At 37.0% G+C, this 22,028-nt stretch overlaps 2 protein-coding genes across 4 annotated transcripts; both read left to right on the forward strand.

The window, feature by feature from the left end:
• The first annotated feature begins 285 nt into the window (after positions 1-285).
• Positions 286-3,551, forward strand: LOC110634897 (pentatricopeptide repeat-containing protein At2g15820, chloroplastic). Its single transcript, XM_021784047.2, has 2 exons — positions 286-1,027; positions 1,433-3,551. The coding sequence occupies exons 1-2, from the start codon at positions 401-403 to the stop codon at positions 3,311-3,313; spliced, it is 2,508 nt and encodes an 835-aa protein (XP_021639739.2). The 5' UTR covers positions 286-400; the 3' UTR covers positions 3,314-3,551.
• A 1,202-nt stretch (positions 3,552-4,753) lies between these two features.
• Positions 4,754-10,976, forward strand: LOC110634878 (upstream activation factor subunit spp27). 3 transcript variants are annotated; one of them, XM_021784028.2, is made up of 10 exons: positions 4,756-5,209; positions 5,710-5,824; positions 5,937-6,111; positions 7,343-7,423; positions 7,531-7,672; positions 8,139-8,253; positions 8,390-8,564; positions 8,792-8,845; positions 9,017-9,192; positions 10,734-10,976. In XM_021784028.2, exons 1-10 carry the CDS (start codon positions 4,869-4,871, stop codon positions 10,857-10,859), a joined length of 1,500 nt encoding a protein of 499 aa, XP_021639720.2. In that variant the 5' UTR covers positions 4,756-4,868; the 3' UTR covers positions 10,860-10,976. The 3 variants fall into 3 exon arrangements, with proteins under 3 accessions (XP_021639729.2, XP_021639720.2, XP_021639722.2); XM_021784037.2 differs by lacking the exon at positions 10,734-10,976 and having other exon boundaries at positions 4,754-5,209; positions 8,987-9,111; XM_021784030.2 differs by lacking the exon at positions 7,343-7,423 and having other exon boundaries at positions 4,758-5,209.
• The last annotated feature ends 11,052 nt before the right edge of the window (positions 10,977-22,028 follow it).

Here is a 22,028-nt window from a genome sequence, read left to right on the forward strand (position 1 = left end):
TATATATATAGTGGAACAAAAGAGACACACATGAGAAGAAAACAAACTAACGGCCTCAAGTGAGAGAAAAAATAGCTAACTAATTTTTGAAATAACTTGAAAACTTTATTCTGACTCAGATACTGCTGTCTGATTGCTGTAACACCATTACAGTAAATACTTAGGCGTTCCTGCTTTACTAGGAAAATCTATATTTTATATTTAAAATATGTACATATATACATATTTTGGTTTTATAAAAAGAGAAAAAATATATAATTCCTCCTACAATTCACTCAAAAAAAAGTGAAATCGGATCAGTTAGCGGGTTCAAGTCACAGCCCGACCCAGTTGTACCAAAGCATATTTCTAAACCCTCTTGCTTATCCTCGCCATAGATGTCCGGCGTCAACCAAGAGCCATGCTCCTCCCCGTTCTACACAATTTCAGTAATCCCCTCTTAAACCCTAAACCCAACGTAATCCTCACTGTCCCTATTCGTACTTCCCTCTTTTCATCCCTCTCCTTCCTCCGCTCTTTCACTATCTCTCTCTCTCACCACCACCACCACCTACGATGCCGCTATCTCTACACACGGCACCACCTTTTTCTTCTCCCTGCCCCCACATCCTCCTTTACCCTTCTAAATCTTCACCCATTTCAGTGTGTAAACCGTTTTAGTACTTCCACCGAACAGTTGGCGACCGAATCCCTTTCTCCTTCCGAATCGGAAGAGAAAGGGGACTTCTCAAGCTACAGCGAGAACGAAAATGACATTTTGAAATTCGACGGCGACCCGGGATATTTGGGCTCCGGTGGAGATATGAAGCACATGAATTCGCCAGCGATTGTGGTGAGGGAGTTGGAAGAGTTGCCGGAGCAATGGAGGCGGGCGAGATTGGCCTGGCTGTGTAAACAATTGCCGGCGCACAAGGCGGGAACTTTGTTGAGGATACTTAATGCCCAGAAAAAGTGGATGAGGCAGGAGGATGCTACCTATGTTGCGTTTCATTGTATGCGCATTCGCGAAAACGAGGCTGGGTTTAGGGTACTTTTTTAAAATTGACACTTCACTTTTGATTCCTTTACAGCATTGCTAATTCAATTATTTTAGTTTTTATTTATGGACATTCTGAGCACTTAAATGGGTAGTCTACTACTTGAGGAAATGCTAGTTTGGGTTACTAATTACCACTCATTTTCGAATTGCCATTTGGAAATTGGGATACAGGTTTATCAAAGAAGTTCATTAAAGATTATTTAAATTTTTGGAAGTTCAATCTTATCAGGAAAAAAAAAATTATGGAAGTTCAAAGCCAAAATGAATATATTGGATTTCATTTGGCTATGAAGCTGTAATTTTGTTTGGCTAGAGTTCAAATAAATATTTGGAATGAAATAAAGCTAGATACAGTTTTTTTTTTGTTGAAAAATTTCTTTGGTTGTTTGTTAGGTGTATAAATGGATGATGCAGCAACACTGGTATCGATTTAATTTTGCTCTGGCTACAAAGCTTGCAGATTACATGGGTAAGGAACGAAAATTTGCAAAATGCAGGGAGATATTTGATGATATCATCAATCAGGGACGTGTGCCTTGTGAGTCCACTTTTCACATTTTGGTCATCGCATATCTTAGTGCACCAGTTCATGGTTGCTTGGAAGAAGCATGTAGCATATACAATCGCATGATTCAGTTGGGAGGTTACCAGCCACGGCTCAGTTTGCACAATTCTCTTTTTAGAGCTCTTGTGAGCAAACCAGGAGGTACTTCAAAACATTATCTCAAGCAGGCTGAGTTTATTTTTCATAATTTGGTGACATCTGGACTTGAGATACAGAAGGATATTTATTGTGGCCTAATTTGGCTACATAGCTATCAGGACAACATAGATAAACAAAGGATTGCATCACTGAGGGAAGAGATGAAGCAAGCAGGAATAGAGGAGGGCAGGGAAGTGCTTGTATCTATTTTGAGAGCATGCTCGAGGGAGGGTGATGTGGAGGAAGCAGAAAGAACTTGGCTCAAACTCCTTAGCATTGATGGCGATCTCCCCACACAAGCTTTTGTGTACAGGATGGAAGTCTTTGCTAAGGTTGGAGAACATATGAAATGTTTGGAAATATTCAGGGAAATGCAGGAACGTTTGGGTTGTGCTACTGTTGCAGCATATCATAAAATCATGGAAGTGTTATGTCAAGCTCAGGACGTGGAATTGGCAGAATTGCTCATGCAAGAGTTCATTGAGAGTGGTATGAAGCCTCTTATGCAAGGTTTTATTTATCTAATGAATATGTACCTTTATTTAAATTTGCATGATAAATTGAAGTCAGCTTTCTCTGCATGCCTTGAGACCTGTCAACCAAACCGGACTATTTGCAATATATACCTGGATTCTTTGGTAAAAAGTGGTGATCTTGAGAAAGCAGAAGAGACCTTCAACCATATGTATAGAGATAAAGTTGTTGGTGTTAACACCAGATCATGCAATATTATTCTCAAAGGGTACCTCTCTTCTGGAGACTACATGAAGGCAGAGAAGATATATGATCTGATGTGCCAGAAGAAATATGATATTGAATCCTCATTAATGGGAAAGCTTGAATATGTATTGAGCTTGAGTAGGAAAGAGGTTAAGAAGCCTGTAAGCCTCAAGCTAAGCAAAGATCAGAGAGAAATTTTAGTGGGGTTGCTGTTAGGAGGTTTGCGAATTGATTCAGATGAAGAACGGAAGAGACACAGGATACAATTTGAGTTCAATGAGAGTTCTAGCACTCATTCTGTTTTGAGGAGATATTTATATGACCAGTACCATGAGTGGTTACATCCCTCCTGTAAGATTAGTGATGGTAGCGATGATGTATCTTGCAGATTTTCTACTATCTCACACTCTTACTTTGGTTTCTATGCAGACCAGTTTTGGCCTAAAGGTCGGGCCACAATACCAAAGCTAATTCATAGGTGGTTGTCACCACAGGTTCTTGCATACTGGTATATGTATGGAGGGCACAGAACATCATCCAAGGACATCTTGTTGAAGCTTAAAGGAAGTAGAGAGGGGGTTGAAAAGGTTGTTAAAACTTTAAAAGCGAAATCTCTCAATTGCAGGGTGAAGGGAAAGGGAAATGTGTTTTGGATAGGATTTTTAGGAAGTGATTCCACATGGTTCTGGAAACTGGTGGAACCTTATATTTTAGATGATTTGAAAGATTTTCTAAGAGCAGGTGATCAGAGCTGGGGGAATAATGCTGTGGAAACTCAAAATATAAGCTTTGATGATGGATCTGATTCTGATGAACCAGCATCTGAGTACATTGATATTGACAATTCATAGGACTTAATTCATGGGTGTTTGGGTACATTCTTGACCACGTAGTTCGCTGCTCCCACTTGTGGCTCACAACTCTGAAGTTTCCTTGGATGAAAAAAGACTTGAGTGCCATTTCCAGTCCTACTGGTATCAAATCATCCTTGGAAAATTTTATTGTACATATATAGTTAAGTTATATGATTAAACCAGTTGAAAAAATAAAAGTAGTACAAAAATATATTATGAAGCTTCTTTTTTTACTGATTTTATGTTGTAGTAATATGCTATTTGTTCAAGTTTTGGGCTTTTGACTTCTTTGTCGATGGCCTTTATATTTGTAAAGAGCAAATTAATTATCTGTGTCCTACTCTGATTGCATTTAAATTATCCTTATTATATAAACTAGCATTTAAATACTACCATAATGAATGCTTTTCCTAGAATGTCTATTAATTTTTGAAATATTATTAAAGAAAGAGGGATTTTAATGTTTTTATAAAAACAAAATTATTAATTAAAATTAAAAAAAAAAGAAAGAAAAAACTTTAATGGTTTTCGATGCGGATGATGAAATTTCCAATATCCGTTCCTAGTCAAATGTTCACGTTCTTAATGTGACATATGACCAAAAAAAAAAAAAATCAATACGCGAGATTCTTGGTCTCTTATGTTGCCAAATGGACCACTTCACTTTCATCCATTTGCTAGGGCCTGAGATTCTATTCCTTTTGTGGCTGATGAGGTTTGGATAATCCTTTTCTTCGTCATGCCTCACCCACTTACAGTTTCCATTGGGAAAAGTATCAATTGCCATTTTTTCAGAAAAAAAAATCAAAAATAAAAATCAAAGCAATTTCTTCTAATCTGTCATTATAATTTTCCCATATAGCTATCATGCTCATTGCGTGTAGCTTTTGGTCTTGAATTTGTTCAATATTGATTAATTAGCTTGAGTTATGTGTGTGTAAACGTGACAAATATATTATTCAGTTAGTAATTATCTGAACATATAATTATATAATAAATTTTATATGTATATATAAATCAAAAGAAAAAATTAATTCGTATATAAATGACCAATAAATTATTATATTGATTGTGTGTGGCTTTTAATTTTAAATTTATCTCTTGATTAGTTTGGGGTGTATATACTTATTCAATAAGTATTATTCGCATATACAAATAAAAAAAAAAGCTATTTATTGTTAATAATTTTTCCATATATTAACTATTTACTGTTATTCAAGAAAAATATTAGAAGAAATTGCTTTGATTTTTAATCAAATTAATTTTAATTAATGTTTTTCTCTTTTAAAAAAATTAAGTATACGACTTAAGCGAAAACTCAGAGGACACGGTGTCGTTTTTGGAGAAATTTGTTATAATTCCAGAAATAGCCTCACTAAGACGCTGACACGGGCAACTGCACCAGCACGAGCCACGAGCACGCCAATATTTCGAGAGAACAAAACGCACAGCCTCCCCGACACTATTTGCTGCTCTCGCTTCGCTTCTCCGCAAAAATACCTTCATTTTCCAGTGCTGAAAGCGTCGTCGTTATCGCACCCCGAAATACGATATGGTTTCGGATTCTGACCTAGTGACTCGCCTTCGCGAAATTCTCCGGACTTCCGACCTCGACACCGCCACAGCTGGCAGTGTCCGTAGGAAGTTGGAGGAGGATTTCGGCCTCGATTTGTCGGACCGGAAAGTGTTTATCAGGGAACAAATCGACCTTTACCTCGAAACCCTACAGAACAAACATAACGACGAAGATGAAGAAGAAAATATAGCAGAGAAGGTGAATCAGAATAAGGAAGGCAATGAAAACGACGCCGTTGAAGAAGAAGAAGAGGTGAAAGAAGAGGAAGAGGAGGTGGAAGAAGACGAGAGTGACGAACAGGGAACTAAAATAAAAAGGTGATTTCTCTTTTCTCAAATTCTATTTTTGAAGGCTATCTTTTGTATATCTTTTTTATGTTTGTGAAGACGTAAAGGGAGGGTTGTAGAAATAAAAATAGTCATAGCTCCCCTCTTTTAAGAACAATTGAGATTTGAGAGAATGCTTACCTTACCCTCCATTAATTCACTCATGTTTAGAGGGGGCATAACTCATTTACCCCTCCTTATCTTTGTTTACCCCTCCTCCACCCTCATCCAAACCCTGGAGATTGAGTTTTGCATGCAATCTTTGAGTTTCATTTTATAAGCTAAATGAAATTTTTTGTTCTTTTTAAAGAAATGCAGATAACATCAAATTTTATCATATGCAATATCTTTCTGTAATTGTTTATGATATGAAGGATGATAAGAAAACTTTATTGTTTTTAGTGCATAAATATATTTGGCACTATCCAACCATTATGGCTACAGGTTTCTGTTATTGATGATGCTTATTGGTTATTTTATTTATCCCTTAGGTCAAATAAGGCTGAAAAAGAAGGCAAGAAAAGAGGAGGTGGCTTTACGAAGCTATGTTCCTTATCTCCACAACTTCAAAAGTTTCTTGGCGTGTCTGAATTAGCTAGAACTGAGGTATACCTACAAATCAGATATTTCTTTGAATTCTTTCAGTCACTGATTTGTACATGTAATCTTGAAGTTTCTTGATCATATGTCATTCATATTTTCTGTATTATTGTTCTAGGTTGTGAAAAAACTTTGGGCCTATATCAGGGAGAACAACTTGCAGGATCCAAAGAATAAGCGAAATATAAAATGTGATGAAGCATTGCATGATCTTTTTCGTGTAAATTCGATTAATATGTTTCAAATGAATAAAGCCCTGTCCAAGCATATTTGGCCATTGACTGCAGAAGCTGGTATTTTCTTTTATAAATTATCTTTTTTACATTTTTCTGTGTGGGACTAGATGTATGCTTGAATGCCTTGCTTATTAGTGCAATCTCAGTACTTTCACAATATAAGTAAGTTTGATTGTGTGTGCATGCATTGTGTGTGCATGCATGCATACTTCACTAACTTATGTTGGAATTTAGTATTCTTAATTTCTTATTTTGAAGAATCCAGCTTTTTCATATATATAAAAAAAATTAAAAAAGAAAATTGGCCATGGCCCTCACACCCACCTGTTCAAGTATTATTTGCATAAAATACACTTTAAGAGAGGAGAGACATTACCTTTTCATTTACGTGAATCTTATGCTCTAATTGTGCTCCCAAGTACAATAAAAGCTCGAGATCTCTGCATAGAAATTCTTAGATTCAGTTGTTTCCTCTTCTTTTGAAATAAGTGGCTGTCTTAAAGTTCTGATGTAATGTAACATGTTGTGCTTTTGTCTAGAAGACTAAAACACATGTAACACTTATTTCAACGTCTTTCATTCTCTGTAAGCATGGCCAAATTTTGGTTTTCCAAAATCAATTTTACTTGGTCAAGTCACTTGAATATTTATATCTCCCTAGATTAGTTTGCATTAAATATCTAAATCACACATCATTATGCTATTCGCCTATTCCTTTTTTCTTTTCCTTTTTCTTTGACTGGGCATATACAGATGTTTACTTTTGGGTATTTGTCCGTATTGGTTGGTTGCAAATTTCCAGAAGCATAATTACACCATACAAATAATTCAAAATTAGAGTATAAGTTTATATCTATAGTTTTGTAACAGTGCGTTAATTGGGCATACTAAAGAATTCAAGGTAGGATAACAGCATTTTGAATGTTTTGTTGCGGGTCAAAACTTTAAATGAAAAGAAACTCTTTGTGTGTGTGTGTGTGTTTTTTTTTTTTTTTTTTTTTGGGGGGGGGGGGTTGGTGTGGTGAGGGAGGGAGGGAGAAGGAGAGGGGATTTGTAGAAAGCCTTAATTGGTGGTTTAACTGTTCAGTATTTTGTGTATTGTTTGCATACAATGAAGGGAAACATAGTATTAAAAGAAATGACATGTAGTAAAAGTTATGCTTGACTACTGAAAGATAGTATTGCACTTGCAATTACCACCCTTCTCCTCTTTTCTTTGGCTGTGGCATAATAATTTATTGTTCCATGAAAACTAATCATTTTTTGGCCAGTATTTGGACTACTTTAGGATGTTTATATTTTCTGCAATTTCAACTTCAACTACCACAAACAGGCTTCCACATTGAACTTCCGCTTTATTTCATTTACGGTATAATATGATCTTCTTAATTATTTACCTTTGGAGATATTCTCCTGTAGTTGCATGATCTAGGTGTTTAATTGTTGTATTAACCCATGCCACTGATGAGCGGTCAGGACATGAAAAGCTGAAGGAAAAAGGTGAAGATGGTAGTGATTCTGTGTCAGAAGGTGATGATCCAGGCGAAGAACAGGAAGATGAAGAGGATGAAGAGGAATATGTAGAGAAAGAGGGTACTGAACAAAGCAAGAAAGGAGGGTGGGTTGCTTTTGCTTCTTATTTATTTATTAATCCTTTCTAAGTATGGATTTCTTTTTTACGCTGTTTTTCAGTTCCTTTTTATTATTTACAATTTTACATGCTTGAAAGAGCAGAAATTACTTGCATGACTTTTGCTTATGGATGTTACCTGAGAATTGGAAGTTATCTTTGGTTATGCATACAACTTTGAACTAAGAACTGTCATCAATGAAAATGAAATGGTGGTCAGTTTGAGGTCACCCTCCTATTGCCAAATTTTTTCATTTATGTGTTGGCTTTTAATTTCTTCTGTATATTTTGGTTAAGGCTCTGAAAATGATTGATGACCATAACCTTTGTATTTATTACTAGGATTACTGGAGTGCATGATATCAGTTGTCATTACTATTGAATTGAAATATGAAAATTGTCAAGTGTGCCAGCATTTGTATTTCTAAACTAAAGTTTCTTTGTTATCAAGTAGGTCTTATAAGGTGGATAAAGATGTTAAGAAAAGAGGAGGTGGCTTTACTAAATTGTGCAGCCTTTCTCCACAACTTCAAGAGTTCACTGGTGTGCCTGAATTGGCCAGAACGGAGGTATACCAACAGATGTTTGGATTCTCTCTCTGAAGTGTCAGTTCTGTTTGTTTAGGATGATTTTTTTAATTCCTCAGGATGACACATTAAAAAAAAAGGGTTATACTCATTGTTTTCCTTAACATTTTGCTTCTAGGTTGTGAAGAAGCTTTGGGCCTATATTCGGGAGAAAGATTTACAAGATCCAAAGAACAAGCGGAATATAATATGTGATGAATCATTGCGTGCTCTCTTTCGTGTTGATTCTATCAATATGTTTCAAATGAATAAAGCATTGTCCAAGCACATATGGCCATTAAATGAGGAAGATGGTACGTGTATGAATTAACTTTTGTTTTTAAATTATGATAGAATATTATTTGTTGAAAGATTTGGTGAAAAATTTTTAAGTGTGTTACTGGATCATGATTTAAGTTTTCTTTTGTCACGCACCAAAAGAGGGTTTGTTTCTTTATTTTTTTGCCCCTCCTTGAAGTCTTAATGAAAGCTTTTAGAATTTTTAATTGCTTGAATAAAATGTATTATCCTGATCTCTCAGCTCCAGACAACTCTATACAAAAGGAAAGACAGTGCAAGCACGGAAGAGAAGAAGGTGAGAGCAATAACTTTGAGTCTTAATTTTATTAACTTGATGGTTTGATAAATTTAATTTCTATCACCCAATTTTTCCTACTTGCCGTAGCGGAATGGCATATTTGTATGAGAAAGTGAAAATCCCCTGGTACTCTTTCAGTGATGTTATTTTAATAACAACACCGTTTAGGTTCAAAAGAGCCAAAGCAGAAGGAAAAACGGCAGAAGAAGGGAGCTTCTGGTCTTCTTGTTCCCCTTCCTCTTTCAGATGCTCTTGTAAAATTTTTTGGCACTGGCGAAAATACATTATCTCGGGCTGATGTCGTAAAGAGAATGTGGGAATACATAAAACAGAATGATCTGCAGGTATGTCACATTGCCTTCCTGAATAATTTTTTTGTTTGACGAAAGCAACTGGCAATGAAATCCCCATGCATATGTAAATTCATGTGATATGAACTGAGCCTGTGAAAAAGTACAATAAATAAACAAATCACATGCAATGTGATTAATTATGTATGCTTACCAGCCACTTATATTGGTTGGTTTGGTTATGTTTCTGCAACATCAGTCTAAAGAGTAAGGTTATGAAAACTTGAAATGGACGTCGTGAAAGTTTAGGCACAATAGATTGAAAAATAAATTGAAGCAAAGAGTAAAATTTTCTAATATAAATAGAGCAAGATCACTGAGATTTTGGCTAGTAAGTTTTGATAATAAAGGATCACTAACAATAATAGAAGCTATTAGCAAGCTTTGGCTTCGCTAAGTCCATATTGATAAAGCTTGACCCAAGATTGAATACACGTGATAATCCAAATTCTAGTTGACTCTGTTTTCCATTCAAAAATAAGTTGTCATGGTGCTTTCACAATGAAGAATGAGACTTTCCAGGAATCCCATTTGTCACTGAATAATGGAAGACCAATTTCTTTTTCGAGACTTAATGAATCAAATACCATTTTTCCAGCAGTTGGCATGCCTTGTATTGTAAATTTTGAAATTGAGTGATAGAATCATATTTATTGTCAATACTGAGAGAGTACTAGTCAGCAATCAAGAAAGCTTGTTCCGTGAAGGTGATTTTCAGCATCATATTTTGTTTAGTCCTAGTACACAAGCCTAGCTTCATCAAGTTAAGGAGACTGAGTCTCAAATTCCAATTATGCCTTGAAGCCACCAGGCAGGTAGCCCAGTAGCAGGGCATAACAAACCCACACAATCTCACAACAACCACCACACACCCCCCCGCCCCCACACAACACCCCCTCCCCACACCCCCTCTCTTCTTCCCAAACCCAATAAAAAAAAAAAAAAAAAGGGGGGGATAATGATAGAAGTGAAGTTGGGAATGAGAGAGAACAGGGAAGCTAGTTCATTGCCTAAAGAAAAGGAGAAGCTAAAAGAGGGGTGAAAGAAAAACTAGCAGTACCTGTTGTATTAAAAGGCTTGGTTCCATTACTCAAATCTGAAACCAACCTGGGGCCAGGTAGGTAAGAAAGGGAATGCTCAATTTCATCTGCCTGGCTGATGCAGCCAAGGAATTCAAGTAAATTCATAGTCAAATACTCAAAAAGCTTAGGATTGTGGTTCAGTTTTAGTGTAGAGTTTATTGGAGAGATCACTGGCCTAATATTCTTTCTAGCAGTGGAGCTTGTTTCTTTTTTGCTACCGTGTAAAATGGTACCTTTGAGGCATGTTTATTTCTAATTTGCGTGGAACCATTTACTGAATTTTCATTGCTTTACCCCTTCCTCATTAGATAATCTCTATAGGTATCCCATCAACAGTTTCTTGATATAGAGTTGTTAACTAATGAGCTTAATTGGCTTCATAATTTTAGAATCTTTTCAAATTCAAGTGCTGGTTTTTCTGTCTTATTAAAAGTTTTATGACTCTTGCTAAAGGATCCATCTGATAAGAGGAGAATCATTTGCGATGAAAAGTTGAAAGAACTATTTGAGGTTGACTCGTTCAATGGCTTCTCAGTCTCAAAGCTCCTGACTGCTCATTTCATCAAGATGGAACAGTGAGTTGCTTATTTGTACATAAGCAAGCCCTTTGGAGGCAGCAATTTTGTTTTTGTCTACAATATGTTGCGGCACCCTGTATGCTTCTTGTTCAAGTAATGGAAATGGTTTTTAAGAAAATCTTGAGTTATTCTTGCCATTATTTTTAGCATCTATTATTTTCTTTCACCCATCAGGTTTGTGTAAAAGTTTTCTTTTTTATTTTCCAACTTTTTTTTAGTTAGAATTTTTGTCACTTTGACATGGAGAGGGGTAATATAGGGGTGTCTGACTCCTTTACATGATTGGCTAAATGTGGGACATCTCCTAGAATTTGAATGTAAAGATTTTCCAAATGGAAAGTTAGCTTGCCATTTGTCTTGTTGCAGGAGCCCGGGACCTTGAGCTCAAGAAAATTTTCATACCTCGTTTGGTTCTTTGCAACATATTTTGTCTCTCTAAACATAAATGATGTCCTCATGCCTTCTGTGTTGTCCAGTTGATAGGCTTAACCAGTAGTGAAAGTATAGGTTAGCTTAAAAAATCAGCATGGTGTAGGTGTGGCTTCAAATGTGTGATCGTCTGTTCCTGCGTATATGATTCATTTTTATTTTGATGCCAAAATTAACAAGTCCACTAATTGAGATCATTGTGCAAATGCTATAACTTTCCTAGTAGTAGATTTACTGTCTTGGCCTCACTGTGGAAGCTGAGCAGGCGTAGGGCTACATAAACATAACGTGTCTTGTCTAGCGGAATATGAATCCAATATATAAAATTTTTTCCATCCTCTCGTTATGGGTTTAGCCGAAGCATGAAGGAAAGGGGGTGGGGATGCATCTTTGAGCAAGTGGGAGAGAGGAATATTGTTTTTGTGGACCTAGAAAAGTTGATTGAATTGGGATGGATGGTGTACAAAGAGTGCATTTGTCACGATGTGTATCTCACTTCACTTGTTCTGAATTGGGAGAATTTTGTTGAATTGAAATGTTCTTGTTCACGCGAGGATATTTGACCATCATCAATTTCAAAGTTGCTAGCCCCATCTTCTTCTGAGATATGTTGACTTAGACATCAATTTTTATAAAGTATATTTTTTTTTCTTTGTGCTCATGGAGGAGTTTCTCTTCATCCTTATCCTCTTCAATTCTTCTTGTTATATTAAAAGAAATGTTTTGGTATTTGAATTTTGTTGAAAGTATCGTATAAATTACTGAAAGTATTATAGTGGGATGGAGGAGTGCTCCATTTTTTTCTTGGAGAAGAGGAAGAAAGTGGTGGAGATCGGACGGACCATTGGAGAAAAAAGTCGTTTTAGTGAAAAAATGTCGGGCGCACTGCAGCACACCGTTTTGATATGTAGGCCCCACCGATATTCGATATTTCATAATCGCCGTTGTTACGCAGCGAACCGATTCCTGTTTCCCTGCTCCTCTCTGATTGTGTGATTGGCATGTCTTTCTTCCACTAAGAAGTAAATTTCTCTCCATTTGTCTCCTTCCTTGCATCTGTATCTTAATAAACTCCTCAACTTCACCAGAACTCCTCTCATTCTTTATAGTTTCTTCTCTTTCTTCCCTCTTTCTATCTTTCTTCATGATTCTTCCCTTTGTTTTGATATCTCAAATTCTTAAAATTCGATTGACAATCAAATCACACTCGAATTATAACTAAATTTACATATAATCAGTATCTACAAATCAACAAACCTTATTTAGGAGGGTGAAGTACACTTAGGTAATTTGCAGTTTACGTTTTTATTATTGAGAGCTTAAGGATTTTTTTTTTTTTTTTTAAAGTCAGGTTTTATGGTTTTGCATCATTTGCACTTAAGTGATAAAATATTTTAACAGTTAAAATACATTTAAAAAAAAAAGGAAGAAAAAAATCCAAACAATAAAGATGCTTGGCAGTGCTCAGTTTTTTTACCTTTCTGACACCACTTTTATGTCTGTTTTCTGGCAACCACTGCCAATAATATTTTCTTTTTTAAAACAAAATTATATTTAATTTTATGGGATTATTTAACTTTTTTTATTTCTTTAAATTATATTTCTATATAGTGATTGAATACTAGAATTGGTCATTGCATTTTTCTTAAAAATAGGAAAAAAAAATCATTTAATAAAGATGCGTAATCACAACATTGTGTATAAATAAATTTGGTTGGCTTTTTACAATGGCAATCCCGGGGTGTAGCCAATCCGAAAAACCTTACATATGAAGGGATAATTGAGTGACAAGCTGATGCACTTTAATATTGTTGCTTTTTATTTTTTATCAAAAGAAGTAGCAACCCCAAAACAAAGATACTTATCTAATCGCAGTTATTTATTTTATTGAAAATATTTTTTAATGTTTAAATATTTAAAAAATTTTAACAAAAAATATTTTATTAATTAAAAATTTTAATTAATTTTTTTTTAAAATAACTTCTAAACAAATTATTTTCTGAATCTTAATATTCTTATTGAAATATAAAAATATTTAATATAAATATATAAAATTAATTTAATATTATAATTAATTAATAAAAATATTATCATAAAAAATATTTTTAATTTATAAATTATTTCTTGCAAAATAAACGGAGTCTTGATGCTTGAAAATTTTATAAAGTTGATGTATGCAAAGCATTCATGTAAATCTTTTGAAAAGAGAAGCAAATTTTATTTGGGTTGTTTTTCTTTTGGTTGGTTTCTACTCTATTGCCTGTCTATATAGTTTGAAAAGCAAATTGAAACGACAATGACGATGTCGTTGCCTCCCTTTTTCTCTATCATAATTTAGTTTTTGGGAATCGCCAAGTTCTTTTTTGGTCCTTAGCTATTTATGTATGGATGTGATTATAGGAGAAGACCTATAGCTAGCATTATCATACTGTAGAAGATGCGCATGAAGGACTTTTGGCCTCATTCATTATTGAATTTCTTCAAAGTTGAAGAAATTTTTCAAGAAAGTTGAGTTGAGATATCGATGTCTTCAAGGGAACATCACACTAGCAATTAAATCCATCTCTCTATAATATTCCAAATCAAGACTCCTAGTTTAGACTAGAAGATGAAGAAAAAAAAAATTAAGCCAATTAATTCAATCAATCAACATAAAAGGAAAACCCTTCTAGCTTTTATTATTTTTTTTTATGGAAAAAGAAAAGTATTTCATTATTTGAAAGTATGAAAGTGATGTATGAATCAATATATTATATTTTTATATAAATAAAATTAATTATTTATATAAAAAATAATACAAACAATTTGAAAGATCAAATAGAAAGCACATTGATTGACTAATAGACAGACTGTGCACTCCACTTTTTAATTTTATTATCTTTTTACAAGTCTCATTAAATAACTCTAACTAATATGGGACTCATACCCTCTCACGCCCAATATATGAATATTTTGAGTGTAAAATTTATAAGTAAACACATTTGCAGGTGCCAAAAATTTGTATAGTATATGCTTTGATATTATATAGAGAAAATAAACCGGATCTAATCTCACTTTAAAAGTTAGCTAAAAAAGTAAGGTTTACTCAAATTTTATATTTAGTTCAACTATTTTATTTCAAATCAATATGGAAAACACTGACACAATGGTAAATATAGTTTAATTGAATTGTTGTGAAGCCTATAGCTACACATTATATGCAAAAATTTGATATGATCAAAGATCATTATAGGGGTCTATCTCAAAGAGTTGAAAAAAAATGAGGGTAAATGGAGATGGGAAAAATGATGATGTTATAGATAGGGCCAAGTAAGTGGAATTCTTGCAAGGACCAAGCATGAACAAACAATAATGCTACTCAACAACTCCAAAAAGTAGACAAAGACACCAAAAACCCTAAATGACAAGAATAGGGAAAGAAAGAAAGGAGAGCCAAAAACTGTGAAATTTGCTGACCTTCCCCTCTTCCATTATTTAAAAAAAACTCCATCTTGACGAGGGCAAAAAAGAATAATGAGGACAAAAGATACCCTCATAAGAAGGGGTCACACAAATGGCATGAACAATAGAAGAGATATTGTCATCACGAGAAAGATCAATGATTTAGTGGGTGATAAGGATTTGTGTTTGCATGTCTTCTTCGAAAGCCCTTATATAAGGTATCTTGATTTGTTCTTTGGATTCAATCAAATTGGTTTGCAAACTTTCTTGAAAGCGAAAGATTATTGGCCCATTCAGTGAATCTTTCGCAATTTGTTTTTTCTTATGGCCAAACCACTTTACTTGTGGTAGTAGTTGAACCACAATTGGTTAAAAAGACTTTGATTCTATTTTTAAAAAATGGGTCGGATTCAGATCTAATTGAACCATAAAATTAACTTAAAGAAGAAGGAGTGCCTAAGGTGTTATATTGGACATTACCCCTATCCTAAACCAATGTAGAATATTAACAAGATCATGCTTTGATCTAATGCTACAATCTAATAAGATTGAGGAGTTTTTAAATTCGTCTTAATTATTATTACATTAAAGCAAAAAATATAATTTTAGGAACGACTCTAATATTATTGAATTAAATTTTTTTATTATATATTTATTATGTCTAATAAATAGTTGCCAAAATAAGGGAAACAACATCTAGTAATCCAAATTATTCTATAGCAACAATGTAACACCCCAAATTTTTTTAAATTTATTATTTTGTGAGTAATATTAATGTTTTAATTTTATTTAAATTTTAGGAAATTATTTGAAATTTTTTGGATTTTAGAAATCGGGTTTGATTTTTCGAAAATATAAAACTTTGATGATTTTTAAAAAATTAATTTAAAGACTACGTGGCAAAACTAAAAATATATTTGGATTCTATGGATTTTTCTGAATTTTCTGAAATTTTTTCAAAATTTTTGGACCTCGTTTTTGGTCCCAAGGCAGAGTAAAAATTCAATTTTGGGTATCCCGAATTGAACCGACCGAATCAAATCGGACTGGATCGGACCGGCCGAATCGAGCCAGCTCCTTCTTCTTCCTTTTCTTCCCGCGCAAGTTTCCTCTTCTCCTCTCTCTCCTATTTTCTCTCTCCTCCCTCACCCCCAGGCCGCACTGCCGCCTCCCCAGCCTCCCCACCTCGCCGGCGCGCCGCCCCGTGCCTTCCCACGGCCGGCTGTCATCCCAGGTGGCCGGAAAACGCGCGCGAACTCCTCCATTGTGCGCGCGTGACGCTTCAGCTTCCCGGCCGAAATCCGGCTGATTCGGCCACCAATTGGGCTGCGTCTTGTGTCAAACACCATCTACACCTCTAGAGCTTTCCAAAGACACCAAGAACACCAAAATCCATCGAGCGGTTTGTCCAATTTTTGTCCGAGAAGTTTTAGCCCATTTCAACTTTTGGGCTAAATTTCTCGCAAACCGTGAACCCCACGAGGAAACTGAGAGTACCAGAGCGCTCCACTCGTCGAGAGCTTCGCGGAAATATAAATTTCAAAATTTTCCGACACCGTTTTTTGGTGAGTCCCACGAAATTTCGCAGTATTTTTCCGAATATTAAATGAGCTTAAAAAATTTCGTAAAAATTTTATACTAACCCCCGTGTTGTGGGCTTCGTGTAGGTACTTTCAATTCACAGAAATTCAGCTTGTCCAGTGCAGAAATTTTCGGCGCATGCACTCTGCCATCAAAAAGTCTTGGAATTGGATCGAGATTTTGGCTACCCCACCATTGTCAAACACCCCGAGCGCGTTCCCTAGATTGGAATCGGCATAGGTAAACCCGAACATTGCTTTTTCATAATTTTCTAGTGCTTAAATGGAATTAAAAATCCATAAAATATTCGTGATAGCTCAGAAAATTATGATTCTTTTTGCATTAGCCTAGTAATATTGCTAAGGACCGCGGGGCAAAGTTTTAGAATTTTTAGAGTTTATTTGGATAGTTTTTGCAAAAAGAGTCAATTATAAGGACTAAACTGTAATTTTACATATTGTGATTGATGACTGTTTGGATGGGTCCAGGAGGGGCTGTATGATATGATTGAGTTGTGGGTATATGGTTGGTGGATATAGAAGTGTGTTTTAAACCCATTTGCAGGTTGGGTAGGTCCTAGGTATAGGGGAGACTCTGCCGGATTTTTGGCACAACTTAGGACGTCTTTGATCTTTTTCTTAGTTTGTATTGAGTCAAATTTATTAAATGATTGTAATAAATTATCAGGTGAGCCGAGACAGCCTTCTTCCTCCGCCCAGTTGCCACAGTGACTGCTGTCAAGTCTGTGAGTAAAATATTAATTTTAATTGTAATTTTGATATTATTATATGTCCAAGCATGCCCACGCATCACTTATATGTATATATCTATGTAGTTAAACTCTAGGCACATTTTATGTTGCATTCACAACTGTTAAAGTGCCATGGATGTTGTTGTGGTAATTTGGAGCAGTGTGCGTGCGTTGGCGTTCGTTTGATGTGGTGTTGGCTATGGATAGGACGGGTAGACACAGCTTGAGATCTTCGCTAGGACCCGGTCCTTTGGGGTAGACACGGCTTGAGTTCTTCACTGGGACCCCGATTTGGTTTATTAAGCAAAAGTCCAGCTTGAGATCTTCACTGGCACAGGTTGGATTAAAGAAAGTTGTATAGGGGATCAGCTCCCATATATTTATGATTTGACATTACTGGGTGTGTGAATGCTCCAAATTACCTTTTTGCTATTATGATGTGAAAATACTGCTGATGTTACATTCCACTCTACAGGGTGCATTAGCTTTAGATAGTTATAGAGATTATGGTTAAAATTGATATTTTAATCTCTGAGTCGAACGCTCACTCCTGTTCATTATTTTTCAGGCTATAGGAGGATTTTTATTGTGGTTAACCTGCTTTTCTCCTTCGCAGGTTGTTTATTAATGTTTGTATAATTATATTAACTCCTAAAATTTTCGCATGTGTTAGAAATATTTATTTATTTTGGGGACTGTAATATAATTGTCATGTTGGGCCTGTAAACTTGTTATTATATGCATGTTTGTTGGACTGGATGAGGGAGCTGAGCTCCCATTTATTTTTATGACATTTTAGTATGTGGAGAGTGAGCTGAGCTCCCCAATTGATTATTTATTGTGTTTACTAGTCGGAGGAGTCAAAAACTCCCCATTGAAAGGTCCACTTTATGGCCGGACTTTGTCCGGTTGAATTCTTGAAATTGGGGCCAAATGGGCCTTAGAGTTGGGTTAAGGAATAGTTAGGCTTACTATAGGCCTCGGGGGCTTTAGGCTGGCCCAGGTCCTAGTGCCGATCTGGCCCATAGGTTGGATCGTGACAAATGTGGTATCAGAGCTTAGGCTCCAGATTCATAGGGAATAATTGTCTAAAGTGTTGGGAAGAGTCTACTAGGAGTCACATGCGAAAAATAGGGTCCACATTTGTCTTGCATTATCATCTTTACTTCTAGTTTCTGCTTCATATAATTATGTATAAATATGAGTCTATAGAGCTGTGTAACATGCTGTTTTGAATTTTGTGGGCTAATGCTACTGAATTTCAGGAAAATGCGTAGAAGTAGGAGAGCTGCCACTACACCAGAACCAGATGTGCCTGACGAGGTGTCAGCACAGGATGAGACGCCTGCCCCAAGGAGGCAGGGTAGGAGGCCTAGAGCTGCTCAGGTAGAAGAGAGCTGCCACCAGTTCAGGATCAGTCTTTTATGGCGCAGGGTCCCATGGACCTAATGGCAGCTACTCTAGCTGGGTTGCAGAGAACCATCGGTGTGATGGCATAGTATATGGTCCACCCTCCACAGAAGCAGCAGTCCACCGCACCAAGAGGGGAACCTTACAAACAGATTATCAATTTCAAGAAGTTGGTGCTTAGTACTTATGATGTGTCAGACGATGCATATCGGTTTTTGGATTCCTGCAGACAAGCAGGAACAGAGTTGCAGTTGACTGATAGAAGACTTATAGAGTGTATGCAGCATGTCATGGGGCCTATGCCTAGACAATGGATGAATGACAACATATTACCTCGGGTGGAAGGTTTGTTGTGGACCCTAGTTTGTGGAACTGTTTGTCAACTGATTTATACCAGAAAGTTTTAGAGATCAAAAGCAGTGGGCCTTTGAGGCCTTAAGGCAGAATGGCAGGTCTGTAGATGAATATGCTACAGAATTTCTGGAACTGAGCAGGTATGCCCCTACAGCAGTAGCTACAGAAACTATGAAGGTGAAGAGGTTCCTAAAGGGGCTTGACAGGAGGTATGCAAACCTGGCCATGATGTCTGATCAGTCTTTTGATGTGGTGGTTGATCGAGCCAGACAGATTGAGATTAGCTATGCTGTGGATGACAGCGGAAGGGCAAAGAAAAATAGAGCAGAGGGTTCTTCAGGTGTTCCCCACATGGGTGCTCCGGATAGCGGAGGCCAGAGTAATTACAGAGGAAGAATTAGGAACAAGAAGAGTGGTTTTAGACACAAATCTCGAGGATTCAGACCAGGATACGGATCCAGCAATGGTCATGGTTCAGGATACAACAGTTCTGGGTCTGGTTCAGGATCCTCCTTTGCACCTTGTGCACAGTGTGGAAGAGGAAATTTAGGACCTTGTATGATGGGTCCAAAAGCATGCTTCAGATATGGCCAACAAGGTCACTTTGCTAGAGAATGCCCTGTGTTCAGCGAGCCACAGATGGGGTCACAGGGTTCTGTTGCAAATATTCCTCGACAGTTGTATCCTGGTGCTTCCAACATGGCAAGTAATCAGTTCAGTGGCCAACAGGGCCAAGGATAAGGGGGACGTGGATTTGGAGGCAGATCAGGGGGTAGAAGTCAGTATCAGGGTTCTGCAATGCAGGGTAGGAGTCAAGCTCGGGTTTTCACCCAGACCCACCAGGATGCTCAGGCTTCAATGCAGTTGTGGCAGGTATTCTTCTAGTCTGTTCCTATGAGGCTCGTGTTTTGATAGATCTGAGTGCTACGCACTCATTTGTCTCCCCTGTGTTTGCCATGAGATTGGGTAGAAACTCTACAACTTTAGAATGCCCTTTGTCTGTAGCTACCCCACTTAGTGACAACATAGATGTAGACATAGTCTTTCCAGGTAGCCCAGTAATAATGGATGGAAAGATCCTCCCAGCAGACTTGGTTCCTCTACTAGTAATAGATTTCGATGTAATTTTAGGGATGGATTGGTTGACAACCCATTATGCCACTTTAGACTGCAGGAACAAAAAGGTGTATTTTCACATACCTGGTGTGGAAGAGTTTAGCTTTGATGGTGACAGGAGCATGGCTCCATATAATTTGGTGTCAACAATTAATGCTAGAAAAATGTTGAGGCGTAGATGTCAAGGGTATTTGGTATTGGTAAGAGATACATCTGTAGAATGTGTCAACATGGAAAATGTTCCTGTTGTCAGAGAATTCATGGATGTCTTCCCTGAGGAGCTTCCAGGGTTGCCACCAGGAAGGGAAATAGAGTTCTGCATTGATGTTGTGCCGAGTACAAATCCCGTATCAATGCCGCCTTACAGGATGGCACCAACAGAATTGAAAGAGTTAAAGGAGCAACTACAAGAGCTTTTGGACAAGGGTTTTATACGTCCGAGCACTTCACCCTGAGGTGCTCCTGTTCTATTTGTGAGAAAGAAATATGGGTCCTTGAGGTTGTGTATTGACTATAGATAACTGAACAAGGTGACTATGAAGAACAAGTATCCACTTCCTCGGATCGTTGATCTGTTTGATCAGCTCCAAGGGGCTAGATTCTTTTCCAAGATAGACCTGCGATCAGGCTACCATCAGTTGAGAATCAGGAATGAGGATGTGTCCAAAACAGCATTTAGGACAAGATATGGTCATTATGAGTTCTTGGTGATGTCTTTTGGACTCACTAATGCACCAGCAGCCTTCATAGACTTAATGAATAGGGTGTTTGGGCCATTCCTAGACCATTTTGTCATCGTATTCATAGATGACATTTTGGTATACTCTCGGACTGAGGAAGAACACTTGTGGCACTTGAGGATGGTGTTGTAGACTTTGAGGGAGCACCAGCTATATGCCAAATTTTCAAAATGTGAATTTTGGCTAGAAAGCATCTCATTCTTGGGACACGTGGTTTCTAGTGAAGGCATTCAAGTAGATCCCAAGAAAATTGAAGCTGTAACTGATTGGCTTAGGCCTACAATAGTCACTGAGGTACGAAGTTTTCTGGGTCTAGCTGGCTACTATAGGCATTTTGTGCAAGATTTTTCAAGGATAGCGGCTCCCCTAACTAAGTTAACTCGGAAGAATATTCTATTCATTTGGACAGATGACTCTGAAGAGAGTTTCCAGAAGCTTAAGGAGTGTCTAACCACTGCCCCAGTGTTGACACTACCGATGAGCGGTGAAGGATATACCGTGTATTGTGACGCCTCCAGAGTTGGCTTAGGGTGTGTTTTGATGCAGAATGGAAAAGTAGTGGCTTATGCTTCAGGGCAGCTGAAGAGGAATGAATAGAATTACCCCACCCATGATTTGAAAATGGCGGCTGTAGTCTTTGCACTAAAAGTCTAGAGACACTACCTGTATGATGAAGTGTGTGAGATATACACCAACCACAAGAGTTTGAAGTACATCTTCCAACAGAGGGATTTAAACTTGAGACAGAGGAGATGGATGGAGCTTTTGAAGGACTATGATTGCACCATCCAGTACCACCCTGGGAAGGCCAATGTAGTAGCAGATGCTTTGAGCAGAAAATCTCCTGGTAGCTTGGCGCATCTATCAGCGAAGAAGAGATCGTTGATTCGGGAAATACATGAGTCGATGGATCAAGGTCTAATCCTAGATCTTTCAGATGAGGGGGTATTGTTGGCTCATTTTTCAGTGAGACCAGACTTGCGAGATAGAGTCAGAGTTTCCCAACACAGAGACCAACAATTGATGAAGATCATAGAAAGAGTATAGTAGGGTGAAGGTGGTGAGTTTGGATTTGCCAATGATGGTGCCTTAGTGCAAGGTTCTAGGATATGTGTACCCAATGTGGACAATCTCAGAAATGAAATTATGTAAGAGGCACACTATACACTGTACAATGTCCACCCAGGCTCCACCAAGATGTACCATGATGTGAAAGATAGCTATTGGTGGAATGGCATGAAGAGAGACATAGCAGACTTTGTGTCTAAGTGCTTGACTTGTCAGAAGGTGAAGTATGAACACCAGAGACCGTCAGGGAAGCTGCAAGAACTCCCTATCCCAGAATGGA

Source organism: Hevea brasiliensis, chromosome 15 (genome assembly GCF_030052815.1).
Source record: "Hevea brasiliensis isolate MT/VB/25A 57/8 chromosome 15, ASM3005281v1, whole genome shotgun sequence".
In the NCBI taxonomy this organism is placed as follows: Eukaryota; Viridiplantae; Streptophyta; class Magnoliopsida; order Malpighiales; family Euphorbiaceae; genus Hevea; species Hevea brasiliensis.

Coding starts and splice junctions, on each gene's coding strand:
- LOC110634897 (XM_021784047.2), top strand. CDS start 401: ATGCTCCTCCCCGTTCTACACAATTTCAGTAATCCCCTCTTAAACCCT. Junction 1,028..1,432: donor AAAACGAGGCTGGGTTTAGG/GTACTTTTTTAA, acceptor GTTGTTTGTTAG/GTGTATAAATGGATGATGCA.
- LOC110634878 (XM_021784028.2), top strand. CDS start 4,869: ATGGTTTCGGATTCTGACCTAGTGACTCGCCTTCGCGAAATTCTCCGG. Junction 5,210..5,709: donor CAGGGAACTAAAATAAAAAG/GTGATTTCTCTT, acceptor TTTATCCCTTAG/GTCAAATAAGGCTGAAAAAG. Junction 6,112..7,342: donor GCCATTGACTGCAGAAGCTG/GTATTTTCTTTT, acceptor GGACTACTTTAG/GATGTTTATATTTTCTGCAA.